Source organism: Echeneis naucrates, chromosome 1, assembly GCF_900963305.1.
Source record: "Echeneis naucrates chromosome 1, fEcheNa1.1, whole genome shotgun sequence".
Lineage (NCBI taxonomy): Eukaryota > Metazoa > Chordata > Actinopteri > Carangiformes > Echeneidae > Echeneis > Echeneis naucrates.
Window position 1 is genome coordinate 15,894,468 of NC_042511.1, and position 12,675 is coordinate 15,907,142.

The 12,675-nt window shown below is 40.0% G+C and overlaps 2 protein-coding genes across 4 annotated transcripts; both read left to right on the forward strand.

Moving 5' to 3' along the window:
• Positions 1-3,925: 3,925 nt before the first annotated feature.
• ap1m2 (adaptor related protein complex 1 subunit mu 2) lies at positions 3,926-8,895 on the forward strand. 3 transcript variants are annotated; one of them, XM_029509729.1, is made up of 12 exons: positions 3,926-4,122; positions 5,100-5,256; positions 5,543-5,610; positions 5,806-5,936; positions 6,048-6,204; positions 6,642-6,807; positions 6,921-7,063; positions 7,420-7,491; positions 7,730-7,888; positions 8,073-8,198; positions 8,467-8,542; positions 8,653-8,895. In XM_029509729.1, exons 1-12 carry the CDS (start codon positions 4,081-4,083, stop codon positions 8,676-8,678), a joined length of 1,323 nt encoding a protein of 440 aa, XP_029365589.1. In that variant the 5' UTR covers positions 3,926-4,080; the 3' UTR covers positions 8,679-8,895. The 3 variants fall into 3 exon arrangements, with proteins under 3 accessions (XP_029365589.1, XP_029365599.1, XP_029365608.1); XM_029509739.1 differs by having other exon boundaries at positions 6,048-6,195; positions 6,681-6,807; XM_029509748.1 differs by having other exon boundaries at positions 6,048-6,195; positions 6,681-6,805; positions 6,913-7,063.
• A 385-nt stretch (positions 8,896-9,280) lies between these two features.
• cdkn2d (cyclin-dependent kinase inhibitor 2D (p19, inhibits CDK4)) lies at positions 9,281-11,639 on the forward strand. Its single transcript, XM_029509762.1, has 3 exons — positions 9,281-9,443; positions 9,796-9,954; positions 10,694-11,639. The coding sequence occupies exons 2-3, from the start codon at positions 9,811-9,813 to the stop codon at positions 11,045-11,047; spliced, it is 498 nt and encodes a 165-aa protein (XP_029365622.1). The 5' UTR covers positions 9,281-9,443; positions 9,796-9,810; the 3' UTR covers positions 11,048-11,639.
• Positions 11,640-12,675: the final 1,036 nt, after the last annotated feature.

Below are 12,675 nucleotides of genomic sequence, written 5' to 3' on the forward strand. Positions count from 1 at the left end.
ACAGTGTTTCCATCTCTACCATCACTATTGACATGTTGCTCTTCACAACATGTTAGGGGAGGCGTCATTGTTTGGTAATAGGTTATACCCACGAGGCAAGAAGTAGACACACTTGAGTCACAGGTGACAAATGACACCTGTCCCCAGGTATGCTTTCTGTCATCCATGTCCTCTCCTCGCCTCACTATTTACATACGTTCCTTGTCTTCCTATTGGCCAGCTGGTACCAAAAGGGTGGAGCTACATGTCACACCACTGTCTTGTAAGCAAAGAGGAGTGTCCTCAAAAATTGATCGTGGGGGAGGGGATGGGGTGGAGGGGAGAGGGATGGATGGATGGAGAAGAGATATTCCCCTGTCAGGTTAGCAAACAGGACGCCAACTGTCCTGATTGGGTAACAACAACCTGTTTGGTCTCCGCCTGACAACCTGAGGGCCAAACAAGCTGCACCAACGAGTCCAACAGAGGCAGGAGGCAGCAACTGACTCTTATCCTGGGGGGAAAAAGAAATCTATCTGTTTTCAGAAATTGTAAGCTGAGGCAGATCAAATGTGTCAGTGAAAGATGAAGATCGTCATGAGCATCTCTGTTGGGTATGCTGTACCAAAGCCAAAACTAGCACTCGAGGTCATTATCAAAGCATCACAGGATGTCTCACTAATATCCCTTTCACTCTCATCTGCCATGCTGAGTTCGAGCTCCCATATCCTGACAGCACATTTTCGATTTCAACAATAGCCTTCTTGAGTGGCGAGCATGTGGTTAATCAGAAAAAGTTAAATAAGCAGTTCAATGCTTCCTTTCCCATGACAGAAACCTAATTCACCTCAGCTGAGCTCACGTCATGCCATTACTTTCAGTGTTTGAACCAATCTGAGATGAGCTGGTCAGTAATGTTATTTTAAAGGTGATTTATTTTTGGTCATATTTTGGTACATAATTCATTAATATTAGCAGAAAATCAATGTATTGATCCAACACAAGAGCAGAACGTATAGAGGGGTCATTGGTGGAAATGTATCAGGTTTATAACTATAATAAATCTAGTACAACCCTCCAGTTTCATTTGTCATCTTTTAGTTTGACCCACTACAGGCTTGCAATAAACTCATTTTACTGGATTAGAAAAAATTGTGGCCAACTGTTTCCGCAAATGTTCACTGTTTTTTTGCACCTTTATATGAATATTCATCTAACTCTATAACAACAACATAACAACTCTCTAACAGCTCCTGTTTATTTACTTGCTTCTTTTTTTCAAAATGATAATCTTGTTAAACAGTCTGTGCAGCATTTTGAACTCCGACTGGACATTTCAGTTTTCTTAAACTGCAGTAAACTACATTTTCAGGCCCAGACCGTATTTAAAGTTACCACTCATGTCTTATTCTAAAATAATCTAAGTCTCCAGAGGAATGCACATTGAAGTAATTGAATCAGGTTACAAAGATTATAAAACAAGAATTCTTACAGTAGATGGAGAAAGTGCAATTAAGTTAACGCTTCAGATTTAAGAAACTTAAATCTTTCCTCCCCCTTGTTTGATTGATTGAAGCAGTTCCATTTGTTTCTGCTGGCCACTGTAGGGAGAAGCAGCTGTCAGCATAATTTTCCTTCATCTTCTGTGTAATCAGGAGCGCGTGCACCAGTGAGGGAGACTCATACACATACAACATATAGTGGTAGGTGAAGGTCATGATGACGGTATTTCCATCAAAGAAATTGATGTTTAAAACCCACTAACCTTGAATGGCTAAAGGAACATTTACTGACAAACTATAAACTGGGCAAAAAAACACAAACTATAGAAAAAAATTGCCTCATTCTGCTCTTACTACAGCCCACATCCTGTGCAAACACATATCTAAAGTGTGGACATCTCATTTATAGCTCCTTTTTGGTCCAGGTTATTAAGTAAGCACTGAGGCCAACCGAAGATAGACAAAGGAGTGGGATATTGGAAAAGACTCGTGTCTGTCTGTCCCTCAGAGCCAGATGGGCGTCCCTTTTTTGCTACTGTTATTCTTAGTCATGCGGCCTTCCTGTACAAACTCCATTTCCATTCTTCCAAAGAAGGAATTAATTTTCCTTCCTGAACAGACTCAGGCTGAGTCATGGGGCATAATACTGCTGACCTAAAGGGGGGGCTGGTAATATGTGGAGATCTTGTAAATCAAGGTTTATGGCTTAGCAAGTTCCTGAAGCATGGGAACACGAAATGTATGTACAAGCCTGAGGGAAGAGGCTGCAGGTCACTCCCTCAGATAAAGGTAATTACTAATAAGAAAAATACATGCAGGTTTCCTTTTCTGTTGTTCAAATCAGTTTTGAACCCCAAATCTTTGTGTCTGTTTGTACAGCTGAACCCCATTTCTACTGTATTTTTTTTTTTTTTTACTTATATTCTCTTGGGGAATGCTAAAAAAGGAAATGGAGAGGCTGTCCACACAGTGAAATTTTCAAGCTCTTAAAAGTTCTGTTTATGGAATTTCTCAATGTAAAAGGTCTGGAAAACATCTAAACACCAGGCGTAGGACAAAATGACAGCTTCCCATTTTTGTGCACGTAGAAAATACGCATAAGAGGAATCAAATCCAAGTTAAAATGACATTTAATATTGTTTTAATCTCCACTCTATCCGAATAGATTATGTTATTGCCCCTATAAAAGTCTCCTAAGAAATGCCCGGATGAGTCAATGTGAGTGTGGTTTTTCTGTGTGTCATTCAGGAGGATTCAGTGCAAGTTTGTCTTGTCAATTATTTTGTACATGCAGGATAAATTTTGCAAAAAATATTAATGTGTGCATTGCAAAACTGCAAAAAATGTTTTCTTCTAGAACTGACCTGTCGATGGCTTGGGTCAAGGCCACGGCATTATTGCTGTGTTGCGAAGACGTTTATAGCTCTGACAGATAATTCACTTCACAAGGTCTTTGACAGGGTTTATACATGCAGAGTAGTAACTCTAACCTTAATTACCTTTGCTACTGTTGTATGAGGGTAAACTGTTTGCTGTGTAGTATTCAACCTTGGAAATGTGTTGAGGCACAAATGACGGAGCAAATGAGATGTGATTTGTCATGACAAAACATGCTTTGAGGGTTTGTTTGCACAATTACAGATTTTGTATGAACTGAAAATTCTTCATACTTGTTCTTCAAACATTGACAGTTTGGGGGAAAACAAGTGACTTGCAGTGTCAACATGCTCTCTGTGGCTTTATGTTTCTGGCTGCACACTGTATTCTTGGCACAGTTTCTCTCCAGCAAACCATAAAGATAGGTGATACAACATAAATTTCTTATCATCAACTTAAATATTTGGCCTTGCACTTTCACGTAAAAAACAACATATAATATACACATACAGTACAATAAAGTAGACAATAGGCTACGAGAAGCAGATTTTTCATTTTGGTAGTTTTTCATTTGATAGCTTGAAGAAGGGTCTCCTCAGAAAGGTTGAGGATGTATACAAGGAGTAGGAAAGAATAAAAAAGGGTTGACTTTGTTTGTTTTGCTTGATTTATTAACTATAGATGAGACATTTTCCCTCTTTTGCCTCAGTACAAATGGAAGGGATAAAAAATCTGTTCCTTCGAAATCTTAACCTTGTTTTATGTTTAGATCCTAAGATTGTTTCAGTGTTAAAAAAAAAAAAAAAAGATTAGATCTTTTGCTTGTGGTGCACTTCGAGTTGCCTTTCTTTGTATGAATTGTTTCTCATTACGTTTACTCGTCTCATATAAACGTAATATAATAACCGCTGAATTATAAAGGAAAATAATTCACTGCCGTGCTGCACCGATCAGCGCGTCTGTGTCGCCCTCTGGCGGTCAGACAGAGCTCCCTTACGCGTCTGCTCAGGTAAGCTGGTGAATGTTTCACCTGCACGGCATGACGTCACGACCCCCTCAGGGAAAAGAAACGGAGGAGTTGGTGAACACATCGGGCAGGTTTAGTTTCCACACGTTGCGCGGCGGAAGCACTTTAATCCCGCACAAAGCCGCAGGTTGGACTGGAAGCGGAGTTTGTGTTGAGCGTAAACTGCCGCGTTGAGCTGCTGAGGCCACAGACAGCATGTCGGCCTCCGCTATATTCGTGCTGGATCTGAAGGGGAAGGTAAGACTGCACGTACTGATAAAGGCCTGTTGGGATCTAGAGCTTTCGATTTGTTCACAACTTATAAAACTATACACTCCCTCCGCGCAAAAGATTCTTTGTGTGTGTGTGTGTGTGTGTGTGTAGGTTTAGTTTTTATCTGTTGCTTTAACTGTTAAACATTAATGGCATTTGAGTCGTTAAAAATTAATACTGAGCCAGCGACAGACTCATTCATTGGCCTTTTCTCTGCCACTTCCGGATACATGCAGCAGGCGTGACACCAGATGTGTTGTGGCAGCTGTAGACTTTGTGTCACCACTTTTTTTTGTCCTAGGCTGTGTGTGTCACAAGTCACCCCCTTCTTTCCTGAAATAAAAAAAAAAAAGAAACCTGACATAAACAGGAGTGAAATGACGCGTTTCACCGACTGTGTGTCACCAGGGAGTGTGATAACTTGATGTGTGACTTGCTGTGGGTTATAACCTTAGGTTGTTTGATCTTGAAAATGTGTCTGATTTGACCTTTTCTTCTTTTTATTCACCTTGGACCACCCATCTTGTAGCACTGTAAGACATTTTTGTTCAAGAAATATCTTGATGATTTAGGGCAAGTGACAACTCTTTCAGTGATCACAAGTTAGTGATATTGTGAATATTGTAATAGTTTACTACACTATATATTACAAGGATCATCAGCAGCAGCAGTTTAAAATGTTTAATTTTAATGTTGAATTTGCAATATTCTAATTTTATCAAAGCTTAGAAAATGTCCATTTCCATTGATAATGGCAACAATAAAGAAAGTCTTGCTCTAATCCTTTGAGACATTTACTTAGATGAAATCTCAACACGTTTCTTTTCTGTGACCTCCAGTTCTTTTCCAACAGCAACATTGCGTTTCAGGTTGCTTGGGCCATTATTGTGGTGTACATTATGTTATGTTATATTTACCACTGTCTGCTAAAAACCATTTGTTGTGTTATTCTTCCTGCTCAGGTGTTGATTTGTCGGAATTACAAAGGAGATGTGGACATGGCAGAGATCGACCACTTCATGTCTTTACTCATGCAGCATGAGGAGGAAGGGCTTATCTGTCCCGTGATGGCTCATGGGAATGTTCACTTCATGTGGATCAAACACAGCAACCTGTATTGTATCCTTGCCCTGGATGTTTCACAGCATCTCCCTCAGATTCTGGAGTCATGATGCATAAAGGAGTGTAGTTAACTTTGTTGTTAGCTGTGACACATAGCCCACAAGTCAAACACATTCAGCAAAATGGGATTCACATAACACAGATCATTGAGTTTGTTGTTTGCTATAAATTAGACTTTAAATTCAGGTTAAGGTTAAGGTGGAGGAAAACTATTCGCTACAAACATTTGAACAGCAACAAAACACGAATATGTAGCATACTCCTTGACCTGATCTCTGTATAGTGGTGGCCACCACAAACAAAAACTCCAATGCCTCCCTCGTGTACTCGTTTCTCTACAAGCTAGTCGAGGTGAGCGGCACACACTGTGCAATTACAAAAAGTTTGGGGTTTTTCATTCAGATATTTGTTGTACATGCAGTCCTCAATAGTAGGTTTGCATTGAGGTGGAAAGATGGTGGAAAGATGGCAGGTAAAAATAGTCATAATTCTACGAGGTTAGAGCCTCCGCAGGTAAAGCTTGCGTTTGATGTGCATATCATGCAGGTGTTCACAGAGTACTTCAAAGAGCTGGAGGAGGAGAGTATCCAGGACAATTTTGTGGTAGTCTATGAGCTTCTGGATGAACTGATGGATTTTGGATTCCCCCAGACTACTGACAGCAAGATCCTACAAGAGTGAGACTCAAGCCACTGAAGCACAGATAGACATAAACAGATGATGTGTATGACGATCATGCTGCTGGTTGGATAACAGCAGGACATCTCCTCACATCCCATCTCTTACAGATACATTACTCAGGAAGGTGCCAAGCTTGAGGTAGCAAAGACAAAGGTGCCCACCACTGTCACCAATGCTGTCTCCTGGAGGTCAGAGGGCATTAAATACAAGAAGAATGAGGTCTTTATTGATGTCATCGAATCTATCAACGTACTGGTAAGACTGGTTATGGAGCTATTTTATGGAGCTCTGATGATAGCATCTGCCATTGGCAGATTTATTAAAAACTTGTATACTAAGAATAATTTTGATTGCCACTGAAATTGGATAATTGCAATGATGTGACAATAGTGCTTTTATACAATTAGAAGGTGGTTGTGGTCAGTTGAATATGTAATAACAGAGGAAGTCGTGCAAGACTTTTTACAGTAAATACTGTGACAGTATTGTTTCATAGTTTCCATTTCCATTAGCACTGTGTTTAAAAATGTATGCATTGCTTCAAATTGTGTTAGTCTCTTGATGTCACTGTGTCAGGAGTAGATTGGCTGACTTCGTCCTTCTGTCTGATGTTACACTTTCTAATGGATGCTGAACTCTACTTATAATTTTATTTGACTAAATAAATCAGATAATAACAACTTAGCCAATGAAATAATGAGCCATGCGGACTTATTGACCACTGTGTGTTGTTTATTCAGGTGAATGCCAATGGCAGTGTGATGAGCAGTGACATCGTTGGCAGCATCAAGCTGAAAACTATGTTGTCTGGGATGCCTGAGCTGCGCCTGGGCCTCAATGATCGAGTGCTCTTCGCGCTGACCGGACGTACGTCTGCAACGTCTTGCCTAAGCTCTTTCTTCAGTTTTATAGGATATATAGCCAATCTATCAGCTTAAATTGTCTTTACATTAATCCCCCATGTGTTGTTTTATGGTCAGGCGACAAAGGAAAGACAGTGGTGATGGAAGATGTCAAGTTTCACCAGTGTGTCCGTCTTTCTCGATTTGAGAGTGATCGTACTATCTCCTTCATCCCTCCTGATGGGGAGTCTGAACTCATGTCCTACCGCATCAATACTCACGTTAGTTCAATGAAATACAAAGTGTTTTTTATGTGCCCTCATGCATAAAGAAATAGTTAATACATAAATAAGATGGTTGATCCCCAGATGGTTAATTCACATGTCTAGTAAGTACCTACTTGATTCAAAAGCCATATAATACAATACTTAAGGGTTTATACAGGATATTATATATTAGGCATTATTTACGAATATAGAAATATAGTAGCTCACCTCAGTAGTGCAACTCAAATTGAATTTGCATGTATGCTGAGTCATACGGATTTGTAGCTAAAAATAAATAACATTAAACTTTTGACATGACTTTACTTATGAAATCATTTGCATAATGAAACACTATCCTGTATCTCTTACAGGTGAAGCCACTGATATGGATCGAATCAGTCATAGAGAAATTCTCTCACAGTAGAGTGGAAATCATGGTGAAGGTACTGAGCAACTGTACTTGAGGCAATCATTTTTAATAAATACTTTTTGTAACATTGACTGCAGACATGCTTTAAGTGTACAAACTGTAAAATTTGTCACAGCTAAAAAAGGAACAAGGCACAAGGAACGGAGCATATGATTCCTATCCCCACTCCTTAACACAATTCACTGTTGTGAGGCAACAGCGAGGAGAAAGCTTTCATGTGATATCCGGCTGTATTGTGATTTACTTTTTAGGCAAAGGGGCAATTTAAAAAACAGTCTGTGGCAAATAATGTCGAAGTAAGGGTCCCTGTCCCCAGTGATGCTGACTCACCCAAGTTCAAAACCAGCACAGGCCATGCCAAATATGTGCCTGAGAAGAATCTGGTAGTGTGGACCATCAAGTCTTTCCCTGTAAGAAACTCAGTCTTTTACATGTCATGGAGTTCAAATTAGATTATCATCCTCAGTGTTTATCAGCAATCTGATCAAAGATTGAAATTTTCTTTTGAATTGAATTCTCTTTGAACTTCTCTTCTTGTCTGTGTATCTCTTTATGCTGGTCTAATCAATTTGTCCACATCTTTGCTCTATCCAGGGAGGTAAAGAGTTTCTAATGAGAGCTCATTTTGGTCTGCCCAGTGTGGAAAATGATGAAGCCGAGGGCAAACCTCCCATTACTGTCAAATTTGAAATCCCATACTTTACCGTTTCGGGAATACAGGTATGTTGACATAGTATATTAATGCAGAAGTAGAATATATACAGGAGGTGAGGTGTATCAGAATGCAACCCATCTTGCCTAATATAGAAAGCTAATGCACTTACCATCACCTGAGATGATCACTGCTGTGCCCACGGCGTGTTATTGCAGCCTCTGCATAGTCAAGTCAGGTCCTGTAAGAGCAGATATTGTTTGCTTTTAATTATGAAAATTTATGCTTCTTGCCTCAGCACGTTGTGTTTCTGAATGATTCACTCTTTTTCACCAGGTGAGATATATGAAGATCATTGAAAAAAGTGGCTATCAGGCTTTGCCCTGGGTCCGCTACATTACACAGAGCGGAGGTACATTATTAAATAGTCATCAAATCTGATTATAATAAGAAAATTTTTTTGGATCAGTGTTATACTATTAACATTTAACTTCACACTAATGTATATTCTGTTTTATTTAGATTACCAGCTGAGGACCAATGTGTAAAGACTGAAGGCCCATGGTCGTATATATCACTGACTTCCAGAGGAGCAGCAACGATCACTGTAACAGGGCTAATAGATTGTCTTTAAAATTTGCATCTGCTCAGTGTAATGTCAATATTATTTTATTAAGTGTGACTGAAATAAGATTTTAAAGTTTTTATCATGTGACCATTGCAAATGAAATGTTTAAATAAATGCCTAATTAAACTAAATTTATGTTTAAAAAAAAAACAACTTAGTTTTTTTCTAATGCATACTTCCTTTTCTCACGGGTTTTAAACAGCGATGGGCGCACATTTTTAGGACCCATGGTGCAATCACAGTGCCCAAGATGAAAAACTTATACCCGCCTTTTTTTTCCAACTTGCTGACTGAGAAACACAACCAAAGTCGGGAATGTGAATGAACTGCCTTTCAACACATCAACGTATACGAATCGCCCGCTTTCTTCTCCCCTCGCTCTGATTGGTCAACCGCTGCTGTTACCACAGTGATAGTGTAGTAACAGAGTTGTAGCACCGCCCTGTTTTCCATTTATGGAAGAGCACCACCCTCTCTGCGAGCCCTGATTGGTCAGCATGTGTCCTCTCCAATGTTTGTAAATTGTAGTCCGGAGATAACGCCGTGTGGATGTCAGCGCGCAAATGTATTTTCTAATGTTGATAAACCTTCCTTGTTTGGATATCATTTGAAAAATACTGGTCTTCAGAAACAGGAGCAGGCGAACGAACGGGGCGACGTCGTGGATCTTGACGAACCGAACCAGGTCAGAGAAAGCAGCTCCGCCGTTCGCTCTCTTTGTAATGTTAGCGGTTAGCCTGGATGCTAGTTGTTTATGACACTCGGTCGGCCGGCGGCTTTCTCGACAAAACAAGCGCTCTCACTGAGCTTTGTTATTAAAAACAACCGATTTGTGAAGACGGCCCGATGTATCATTACGTTAGCCCCGCCAGATAACATGGCGTCAACAGGGAACTGAAGCTTACGTTAGCCGGATGCTGTAGTAGCTAGCTGTAGCCGCAGTTAACCTTCCGGAGTCTCTTGTTGTCGTCGTCGTCGTCGTCTGTTTGTCGTCATGTTGAGCTTGTGTAGTAAACTGTTGTGCGTTTACCGACCAGGCAGCCAGAGAGCGTATGATGGTCCTCAGTCAGATGGATGCCGGGAAAGCTTTAACGGCTGCAGCAGCCAAAGGGAACCGGACGGAGGTGCAGAGGATCCTGGAGGAGAGCAGAGTCCACCCGGACACCCCCAACGAGTTCGGCATGACTGCGCTGCAGGTGAGGACCCCCCCCCCCCGGCATCAAAAGCTGCTATTACAGATAGCTTATATGTTAAAATAAAGTAGTGCTAAAACCCGAGTGTGGCTACTGTCTGTAAACCAGATGAACGAGGAGTATTTTATTAGATAGGTAACGAGTAATGGGCCGTTTATAACACGGAAGTTTCCCTATTCATTATGTGCAACTAATGACATTAATGAATGTGACAGCATTCATTTCAGGTGTGGAGTCAACTTGAATTCATTTTGATATAACTCACGGGTTAAATTGCAGGGTCCTTCCCATATTTCGTCCCCGATTGTATCGGAGGGTGTAAACAACGATTTAAAAATAGATTTTCTGAAATAAAATTTTGAAGTAACTAATCGACTAGTGAATTGACTACTCTGTTTGTATGGTGTTATGCAATGTTATTCCACAACACCACCAACAACAACCTCCAACATGATCTTTAAGTTAAATCAACAGCTCTTTAACCACCTCAAGTAAAAATTTAACGCAATTCCTCTTTCTCCTTTTTCCTTTCCAGTCCTATTATAGTTTTACTAATACTAATGGCATTGTCATTTCAGTTTATTCTGTTATCAGGCCAGTTTTCCTATAGACCTGGTGTAGACTGAGTTTTTTTTAATCATTAAAGCAGAGACCAACAAATTATTGTCAGGTCTCATTTGACATGAACATCAATTTTACAGAACTGACCACGTGCTCTCGTCATCTGTAATATATCCTACAGGTGATGATGATGGGTAACTCCAAGATTGCCAGTTTGCTGTTGGAAAAAGGAGCAGACCCCAATGTCCAGGACAAGTACGGGATAGCGCCTGTCCATGATGCAGCCCGAACTGGTTTCCTGGACACTCTGCGGGTTCTGGTGGAGTACGGTGCGTCAGTAAACACCCCGGATCAGAGTGGGGCCTTGCCCATCCACATTGCCATACGGGAAGGCCACCGGAAGGTTGTGGAGTTCTTGGCACCACAGTCGAACCTGAAGCACGCCAACATCAGCGGGCAGACGGCGATAGACGTAGCCCGAGCTTCGGGTGCGCCTGATATGATTGACTTGCTTTTCGCTTACATTCATAGTTAGTCAGCTGTCGGGTGCTGGGTGCCTTCTGGTAACCATAACCTCACTCTTTTGTGTTTGCTTCAGACCTGGTGACTTGAATTCATTGCTGTGTAAAGGATTTTTTGTTGATAGTGGCTCAGCATTAATATGTGACACAGGACATATTGTCTTGGCAGCTTGTTTTCAGTGGATGGGTGGCTATATACAGTAGACACCTCTTTTGCACAGTGCAATTTAGGCACCTTATGTATCTGTTTTCCCTGTTAATTGGGAGTGCACATTTGTAGATAGTTTTCCTTCAGTGTTTTGTAATTATTGCATTATTTCCATTGTCTAAGAATTGTAACAGTTGATACAATGTATGTGTTTTTTAAAATTTTACAAACTTGACATGGTGCACCCTCATTGCTTTGCATAGTTGTGTTTATCTTAATTAGATGTACTTAGACTTTGAATTTACCCTTATTTATTGTTGGAATAGGACTGAATATTCCTATAATTTTGTAAATAGCAACATTTATCGTAATTTGTTGAAATGTTATTTATATAAATACTTTTAAAACAAAAGTGAGATTATTCACTTTACTATTTGAAGATGAAAGCACAAAATAAAGTGTTGAACTTGAAGTCAAAGTGTGTTACTTTTTTACAGTATGTAGTATTTATTCAGGCACACAGGTAACTGATTTTAGGTGGGCAGCAACCACTGTTGAATCTTTTTATTATTTCTAACACCAGGACCTCGAACAAGGTCAGCAGAATCATAAATATTAAAGCCTGTTCGTATTGAAGGAGAAATCAAATGCTGGCTGACTCCAAAGATATTTTTCCATACCATGTTGCTTTATGTCTTCCGTGCCTTCAGAGACAAATTATGGTGATTTGTGTGATAACTTCACTAGATACTGTATATCTCCAAGTGCCCAAGACATCCCCAAGGTGAACCATCAAGGGCATTTATATTAACTGCACCAAGGAATTCACTGCACAATGAAAACCCAAGGGTCACGCAGATAGCAGGATTGAAACTAGTAATGAATGAGAGCCCTGTTTTGTTGAGGCTTGTAGGTAACAGCAGCACAGTTTGCTGATGTTTGTGCTCAGGGTTCTTGTGGTACAATGGGCATTTTGTTTGGTTTTTTTCAGTGTCACAGGCCAAGTTCACCAGCCAAGAAATGAGATACAGTTCAATTACAATGCTGCCAGTTCTGTGAGCAGACAACCATTCTGTTACAGAAAACTAAAATTCAAACAAAACCAAAACAATGTCCGCACAATTGAATGTATTTCAACTTCTCAAGAATTTTCTGAGTTGACTTGACAAAGAAGTATGAGACACTTTCATTTGAACAAGTGGGGTGTTTCCTGTCTTGTTTGAGTTCAATTTGTACTTTACTGTCATTTTTATCGTGCTTTATACTTCACTATATTTACTTGCCCCCTACTTTCTGAGTTTACACACAAAAGATATTATCAGCCTACCGACGATTTCCAGTTACCATTGGCGTTAAGATTACCATCTATTTTAAAATGATACTTATACATAATGTATCAATAATCATTTAATAACATGCATATAGCCATTTTAAAAAAGCGTGTTATTTTAACTTTGATTGTGAAGGTCTGAGTATTCCTCCTGGATTTAATAC